General features: G+C 51.0%; 1 protein-coding gene across 1 annotated transcript; it reads right to left on the bottom strand.

The window, feature by feature from the left end:
• Nucleotides 1-5963: 5963 nt before the first annotated feature.
• Nucleotides 5964-8921, bottom strand: LOC131583722 (nuclear cap-binding protein subunit 2). Its single transcript, XM_058848132.1, has 4 exons — nucleotides 8716-8921; nucleotides 8379-8560; nucleotides 7470-7608; nucleotides 5964-6810 (listed from the first exon to the last, which is right to left on the bottom strand). The coding sequence occupies exons 1-4, from the start codon at nucleotides 8800-8802 to the stop codon at nucleotides 6712-6714; spliced, it is 507 nt and encodes a 168-aa protein (XP_058704115.1). The 5' UTR covers nucleotides 8803-8921; the 3' UTR covers nucleotides 5964-6711.
• Between the last annotated feature and the right edge of the window lie 48 nt (nucleotides 8922-8969).

Here is an 8969-nt window from a genome sequence, read left to right on the forward strand (position 1 = left end):
GAAATGATACCTCCTGGAGGTGCCAGCAATAGCCTGCAGAGGAAGCTTGACCAGAAGCTGGGCTGCATCCATGAGAGAAGATTTTCCAGATTTTGGTCTGGTCTAAATCAGACCTGACATGAGTATCCAAAAAAAACTAATTTAAGGCAGATGGACCGTGCTTGGTTTTGGCATCTCTTGCTGTTTATTGGCAGTGGTACCAGGTCACTGCAGGGTCATCAGCTCTGCTTGGCCTGTGGGCTGGAGCTTTGAGCCCTGCCCCAGGGCTGTCCCTGCAGTAAAAGGGGCTGTGGTTCCTGTTCTGGCATCAGTACAGGCACTCACTGCCCCAGTGTCACAGGCTGGGGTGCCCTGTCAGGGCCTTGGGCTCCAGCCCCCAGCTGCAGGTGATTCTTTGGGTGCTGCCTGCTCTCCTAGTCAGGCTGGTGCCTCAGTGTGCCATGCTGGTTTCACCACCCCACCTCGTGTGTATCTTCTGGCCAGGGGCAGCACATGGGTCCCTGCTGAGTCCCTGTGCACCCAGTTTCAGGTGCTGTTACCCAAGGCTAGGGGGCAATGGGCCTGTGATACAGCTATAGCTGTCACCCCGTCTTGGCACTGCTACAGCCCCCCGTGCCTTTGTTTGTGTCTGTGTCCCCCATACAAGTGTGCACAGCCAGGGCCATGTCCATTTGTGGGTCTGTTAGTGCCCATGGGCACATCCCTGCCTGGTTACAGGCTGTCCCACTGAGCTCTGCCGTCCCATCCCAGGCATCCATGGGGACTGGCAGAGCTCGGGGCCTGGAGTGGTTCTGGAAGCTCTGGACAGCTCCCACCATGGCAGCTCATCAGGGAAAGCAGCTGTCTGGCAGCAACCAGTCCATGGTGGGTTGGGGAGTCAGTGCCACTGAGCCATGGGTACAGCAGCCCTGTTCACCCCTAGGCTCTGGGCCAGGCATTCTGTCCTTGGCTGTCAGCCTGTGGAGGCTGCCCCAGCTCTGCTCACCCACTCTGGGGAGTCACTGCCTCCCTCTTCATGCAGGCTAGCAGGGCTACCAGGCATGGCACCACATCCTATGCTGGGCAGCACCTCTGCCTTTCCCAGGCTGTGCTAGTGTTGCTGCACATCTCAGCACATCAGTTGATGGGTGAACAACACCCAGCCAGAGCCTCAGTGTTGTCTACACAAACCATCTGTTCCCAGTGCTGTACCCGGTGCCCCAGCAGCCTGCTCTGATAGCAGCCCAGGCTCCATCCTGCAGACAGGCTGGGAGAGAAGTGTGTTCCTGGTGAAGCCTGTCAGGTGCTGAGGGCTGTAGGGTGGGTTTCCCCCCCTGTACTGGTCTGGAAGGGGCCATTTTGTAGTTTGAGAAAATCAGCAAAAAGCAGTCTGGCTTTGCTGTTGAGAGGCCTGTGATAACCCACCATTATGGGGAAGGAAGCAACCACCCCAAACGCAGCTGCATGCGGTTTACTCTGACAGTTGGGGCATTTCCTCCCCAGGCTTGATTTGTGATTTCCTTGTTGCCATTCCCCCCTGGATTGAAAGGGGGGCTGGAGGGCTGTTGAGTCCTGCTGTGTCTGGCCCAAACCATGCTGAGCAGGTGGGTGGTGAGGGTGGCATTGCAGTAGAGGCCTGGCTGTGGCCACTGGCTGGTGACAATGTGCTCCGGGGTCATGCCAGGGATGCACTGCTGCTGGGTTGGGGTGTTGGGAGTGCAGATAGTGAGTGACTCTCAGCCTCCCTCCCCATCCGAATCCACCACATCCCATGGTATTCATAACTTCATATCCATCTGCTTTTGGAGGACATGGGGCTTTCCTGGCAGACCCTTTGGAGCAGCTCTCTGAACACCAGGTGCTTGCCACCTCCAGGGGGGCTGCTGAGAGGCCATGAATGTGGCCTTGCAGGCTGGGAGCAGGATGGAGGTGGGGGGCTGTGCTGCTGAGTCTCTGCAGGGAGAGCTGCAGCTGCAGAGCCTGCCCCTGCACTGCTCCCTGACCAGAACAGGCCCTGGCAGGCAGAGATGTAGCAGCAGATTAAATTTTGATCCGCTTGGGAATTAAAATAGGCTGGCAAGTCTGCTCTGCTCTGTGACACCAAATGCTTCAATATGAGGAGTTAATGTGCCATCTCCTTCCCTTTAAATCTGAGCACTGTCAGATCCCCTTCCCTGCTGATGAAGCAGAGCTGCAGTGGCTGCCGAGAGGGACAAATCCATCAGCAGGGCCTGAGTTCTGGAATCTAGAGAGTTGACTCCAGGCAGATGGGGTCACTGGTGTAAGAGCAAACTGATACCAACTCCTGATATTTCTGCAGCAGCTCTGGGTTGTGCTGTAAGCCCTCACAGTCCAGAAGGGCTCCAAGAAATCAAAGCCGGTGATGGCTGAGATTCTTATCACTCCTTACTCACCTGGCTCCAGGCAGGCCCCAACCCTTCTGTTCTCTGTGGTGAGCTTAAGCACACATGACCCAGTAGCTGTGAGGAGCCTGTGTGCATCTAATAATCCTCTTGGCCCTGAGCTGTGGCAGGTGGCCAGCTCTCTAATCACACAGGCTTAATGCTCACCTCGCTTTGCCTTTGCAGGTCTGGCATGATGACTTGCTGCCAGGTGGTTGCTTTTCTCTTGCTCTCCTTTCTTCCCAGTGCTGCAGCTAGTGCCCTGGTTCCTGTTCTTGTCCCCCAGTCCACACTGCAACTAGCCAAAGGATGGCTCCTCTGAGTCTGTCATGGAGCTGACAACGTGCTGTGATGATGCCTGCACCCAGCAGAATGTCACCCTGGTGCCTCAGAGGAGCACCTCTCTTATGAGACAGCTGTATCCCAGTGGCACCCACACCTCACTATGGCTGGAAGCGAGCCTGTGAGAGGTGCAGAGAGCAGACGGCAGAGGCAGCACAGGCAGTGCAAGTGGCATATTTATGGTGCAGATGGGTCATTTTCTATCATTTCTGATGAACTACCCCTTCTCTGCACCATCAGCATTGCCAAAGGCTGCACAGGTGTGCTGGTTTCCAGACCTCATACACAAGAGATTTCTTTGCCAATCGTTTTAAGGCTGTTATATCTCCCTTTCCTCCTTAAGCTTTCCCATTTTCCTGCTGTGTTTACCCAAGCAATTATTCCATTTCTAATTCACATTCTCCACACAGGATCTCACACTGATGGTGCTTTGCAAGCCTGGACAGATGACTGCTTATATTTTTCCATTTTTAAGTCAATGTCCTGTTCCATTTCACTGCATCTCAGGGACAACCTACATCACAGGCTGGTCAATGCTGTCATTGTTTAAACCCGCTGAAGAATAAACAAGACCTGTGACAGTTGTACAGGCACAGCAACCTGACTTGCAAATCAGAGAGGTAGGAGACATTTTGACAAACTTAATATAACACCCCCCCTAGCTCACTTATCAAGACTTGGGGGTAATGTGAGTGTTAAACTAATTTAACTGCCTGGTCTGCACATAGGTGTTCAACAGTTTCTATTATCCTGGACAAGATAATGCATGAAAAATCATGACACATTACTAGGCAGGGAGCAGCTGCTATTGTTTACATAATACAAACCAAATTTACAGACAGAATTTAACTTGTTCAATGGAATTTACTTGCCCTTGCTGAGAGGTTCTTGGGTCAGATCAAAAAGGCTTTACATCTCTTCTCATCTTTTGTTTGGACCTAAGAACAGGCTAGAGAGTGCTGGCCACACTCTTCTTAAAATAGGGAGAAACACAGGGAAGGGTAGGTTCCATCCTCTCTGAAGTGGCCACTGAGCATTTGTTACATTTTATAGGCTATTTCAACTGTGGGACAGGTGACAGGACAGGGAAAATTCTCCTAGAACTGCTGATGTGAAACATACGGACTGGTCTGATTCAGAGCACAAGGAACTTGTTTCTGACATCAGCCATGAGCTACAGCACAGCAGGAGAGGAAAAGCCAGCAAGACAGAAGTGCAGAGAACCATGGTGAGTCTTGTGCACCCTCCTAGTGTTCATCTCCATGTTTGCAAGTGACACCAGCTTCAAGACGCCAGCAGATGACACCCCCCAGTTTCTGTCACAGAGAAAGTGGTTCTGACACGTAAACTGCAACTGGTGCGGGACTTGCTGTTGGAGTGGGTTGATGTTGGCTGGATACCAGGTGCCCACCAAGTCACTCATGTCACTTTCCTCCTCAGGGGTGTCCCTACCCATGGCAAGGTGCTTGGAACTAGCTGGTCTTTAAGGTCCCTTCCAACCAACCCACTCTGTGATTGTGTGTTTTGTCCACATTACTTGATGGAGAGGGTTCACAAGCTAACATTAACCTGGAACATGCACTTTCCCCAAAGCCTAGGAAAGCTAGTGTCTCCTTCTTGTTAGCTGATGGAGACATAGTTGGTATCTTGATTAAATCCACAGGCACATGGTGACATCCCTTATTTTGTTCTGAAGAGCTGAGTAGCTGTTGGGTTTCCCTATCTTCCTGCTGACATTGGACCCCATTAAGCTAGCATTGGAGCAGCCAGTCAGGATTCCACATACCTGGTGGCTGTAATCTTTCCACATGTCTCAAAGTTCTGATGATGTTAGACTAGTCTGAATTCCTTCACACCTTCCTGCATTTTCTTTTCTCAAGGACCAGCTTCTCGATGGAACCCTTCTTCTCTCTCCTCCCCTAATAACTGATGATATAGACCCACTGACTTCCACTGGGGTTTTTCCACAACTGTGGCAACTGCAGTTGTTCTTGTTCGGGCTCCCATCTCTACTATCACCACAGATGGAGCTTGTCCCCAATCTCAATCAAGTTACTCTCAGAGGTGGCTTGGATCCCTGAGTTAATCACAGCCCTCTGACCGCCCTGAACTGTGGCTTTGCAGGCACATGCCCCAGTACAGTGCCAGAAGCTGCTGGTTTTCACTGGGGTAGGCACCTTCTGTCAGTTGGCATGTCAGTTTGCCAAGGTTACTTGCCTGTTCAGGTGTAGTCCCAGGCTATGGGAGGTGATAACCAGCCCAGGCACTTGCCCAAATCCTTCCACACACTCTGCCACCCACGGACCAGCCACCTCAGGGCACATTTCAGTATTGACTCACCCCAAAATTGTCTTCTCTTACACCAGGATGACACCAGATTACACAGACCCCATGATATGCCAACCATGTTAATTAGTAGTATTAAACATCTCTCATAAGGGTGAGCAGGAACAATAAAGCCACCCACACCAGATGGGAGTGGGAAATGGGATCCTCTCCACAAGAAAACTCCCCCAGCAGAGCAAGGCCATCAGTGCCAGGGCAAAGCACAGAGCCATGATTTGTACTAACATGTTCCCAAAGCCCAGCAAAGTAAAGAGATAAGACATGCAGCCAACAAACACTGCGACCCAACAGGAGCTGCCTACTTACTAAGTGCTGTGACTAAAGCACACTTAGCACAGAACTGCCCCTAGGCCCCTTGCTGGGCACCAAAGTGTGGTGGGCTGACCCTGTCTGGACACCAGGTACCCACCAAACTGCTCTCTCATCCCCCTTCTCAGTGGGAGGGGGCAGGGAGAAGGGAAGATGGGAATGGAATTTGTGGGCCAAGATAAAGGCAGTTTAATAAAGCAAAAGCAAAGCTGCATGCAGGAGCAAAGGAAAACTAAATATTTATTCTCTACTTCCAACCAGCAGGAGATGTCCGGCCACTTCCTGGGAAGCACAGCTTCAGTACACAGAGCAGCTGCTCCAGAAGACAGATGTTTTAATAAGGAATGTCTCCCATCTCATTTCTTTTGGTTATCACTGCTGAGCAGATGCCATGTGGTCTGGAATATCCCAAGATCTTGACCCCATCCCAGACTTCTGGTAAGGTGGGAATGTTAGAGACAGCCTTGACACTATTGGGAACATTGCTGAACAGCAGCCAAAACACGGGTGTGTTATCAGCACCCTCCTAGTTATCAATACAAAACACAGCTCGACGGGGCTGCTAGGGGCAAAATTACCTTCATCTCAGTCAGACCCAATACAACTGTTTATTTAAAAAATTAACAGAAGCTTTTAACAAAATCACACTGAACAGTGAGGATCTGAAAAGCCAGGCAGCACTGGGGGCATCATAAAGAGAAATGCTCTGCAGGCCCTGACCAACCCAAGGGCTAGATGTGCAGATAAGCAAGTCGATGATAAGACTTGCCAAGTTTTAAGTGGATGATAAGACTTGCTAAGTCGTTATCACTTGCTAAGTGGACTTGCTAAGTCGATGACAAGTGGATGATAAGACTTTGTCCACTTCTCTCATTTAAACAGTGATACTGTTTATTAAGCAGGTGAGGTTGTAAATTAGAAACCTGAGTCTCCTGCACCCTCACTAGGTGCCCTGGAGGGCGCCAATGGTGGTAAGCCTTTAAAAAAGTTCCATTTGAAAGCAACCACGGCTGCGCTGCAGCTTGGAGGAAGCCACCTGCTTAAGTGCAACACGAAGAGTATGTCATAGCATAAGGTGTGTGTGACATGCTGCATTTCTTCTTGCACAGAATCCTACAGAGCTGTCCATTTTTTTCCCTTGTTGCCCTGTATCAGCACAGAACATCCTCTCTAGTTCAGAAAGAAGGGAGAATGAACACATGTATATCCACAGTCTAAGAAGAGTCACCTTTTGCTGGAACTTGGATCTCACTCCATACCCCGATCCCAAATGTGAGAACAGGGCTACCTCTGGAAGGACAGAGCCCTCTATGAGCTAGGAGCCACGAGGCAATTAATAGATTGCAGGCTGGTGATTTGCCTTCTGCATCTGAATGATCTTGCCAAAGCCACCTCTTCCCACATCGTAGTCTGTCCGGTATTCATCTCGAACCTGAGGACAGCAACAACACACTTGTTAATAGCCAGCACTGCTTGTCTCCTACTAGACTTCAGAATCATCATTCCCTCCTTGTTCAGCTGGTGGGAAGCTGAAGTTCAGATTAGAAGCAGTTCAACTCGTCTAAGATCTCTTCAACTAATCTACCAAAAAGGTGGTAGTGGTGGTGAAAATGACAAAAAAGGATGTATTTGATGGTTAAGATTTTTTCAGGTAAGAAGCAAAGAAGACCCCAAAATATTTTCATTCAGATTTTCAGTACACCTTTCTGAATTGCCAGGCTTGGCCTTCAGAACACTTTATCTCATCTAAACCTCATCCTTGCCCTTGGGAAAACTGCTGTGTAAAGAGATTGGCCTGGCAGCCACACTGTTTCCCTCTACTCAAGTTCTGGATCATTTCAAGGGTACTAGCTTGGATTAGAGAACATTCTGCTTGAATTGCAGAAGTTTGGAGTCCTAGACAGAAATGGCCTTAAGTTTTCTATTTCCAGCCTTTAACACCAGGTGTCAATTACCAAAACAACCTGGGAGTGAGTAAACTTCATCATCAGGTCTTTACAGTCTGCACATTGTTCTCCATGAGACAAAACCAGCAAACAAGTACAGAGTCTTACAGGATCAAATTCAGGGATGAATTGGCATTGCCTTTACCTGTCCTCCAGTCTTTCCTCTCCCATACTGTCGCCCCTCCTTAAACCCTGCATCCCAGTCTGTGCGGATGATGCGGTCGTCCAGCCGTGTGCCGTTGATAAACCGCATGGCATGCTCGGCATCTGCTCTTGTGTAGTACCTGAGACACTCTGTAAGGACAACTACATGTGCTGTTTTGTTGGGTAGAGGGGGAAAAAAAACCCAGGGTAGTATTGTATTTGAGAAGCAGAACTCCCCTCACTGCCTTCCAGCCTTTTCTACTCTTCCTGCTCTTCTTTATGGGATCACAAACTGCACTCATGTAAATCCAAGTTAATGCTCAGAAATGATTCTGTACCTTAGTGTTAGTACCTGCACAGACAAGACAATGGAACAGAGCCATTAAAGCCTTGCTGAGGGCAAGAAATCAGTAGTATGCCTCTCTGTACTATGTAAAACTTGACAGAAATAGAAAAGGAGCAGGCTTCACAGGAGAGCTTTGCACAGACAGCTCCTGGCACAACCTGTATGAGCATGCATTCCTCTGCTGGAAAATGCCCCCATGGTTTATCCTGCTACTTCCTTCAGGTGTGCAGTTGAGATGAGAAAGTAAACATGTGCTCTGGATGTGGAAGATGTCAGGCTGATGACTGTAACAGTTCTCATTTTGGCCCTAAAATCATTAAAGGAATCAATGAATTAAAAGGGCTCTCTGCCACATCCAGAAAGTACAGCTCTGGTGGCACTCATCATGTATGGCACCAATCAGTCTCAGGGTGTGGAGAGCAAGGTGCAAGGATGGATGAGATGTGCCTGGTAGGAAGCACTTGGCTATCACCCTTCCAGCAGCGGGACACATACATTCGCTGGGTAGAGGAACTACAGGTGCCATCCATACACGTGCTGACAGAAGGGAACCAGAAAGGATACTCTACAAAGCAAAAGCCACAGGGGGTTTTCTTGATCTTGTCCAGACCCATGACAATCCTCTTGACATCTCCGCACTTTGAGAAGAGCTCCTGGATCTGCTCCTCGGTGGTGTAGAAGGACAGGTTACCGACATACAGCGTGGAGGAAATCTTCAGGGATTTCTCCTGCAGCTGCCTGCTACCCTGCGGGCAGAGAGGCGCACGCCGCGGGCTCAGCGCGCTCGCCACCCGCTCCCACCGTGCCGTGCCCTCCCGCGCCCGGCTCCTCGCACGGCCTTGCCCCGGCCTCAGCCCTCCCCGCCCCCGCCGGGCCCCGCCACCCGCCGCGCCGGGCGCACCCGGAAGTGCTGGTCCCGGTACTGGCTGATCTCGCAGTACGAGTCGCTGTTGAGCCCGCTGAGCGTGGTGTGCAGCAGCCCCGACATCGCGCCCGCCCGGGCCCCGCTGCCGGGCCCCGCTGCCGGGATCCTTCCAGAACCGCCGCGCACCGGACGCGTCGAGCGGCGCACGAGAGACGCCGCTCCACCACGCCGCGCGATTGGTCCCGCCGGCTGTCACTCAGCGCGGAGGGCGGAGCGGGACCGCGGAGCAG

The sequence above is a fragment of the Poecile atricapillus genome, chromosome 12, assembly GCF_030490865.1.
Source record: "Poecile atricapillus isolate bPoeAtr1 chromosome 12, bPoeAtr1.hap1, whole genome shotgun sequence".
NCBI lineage: Eukaryota > Metazoa > Chordata > Aves > Passeriformes > Paridae > Poecile > Poecile atricapillus.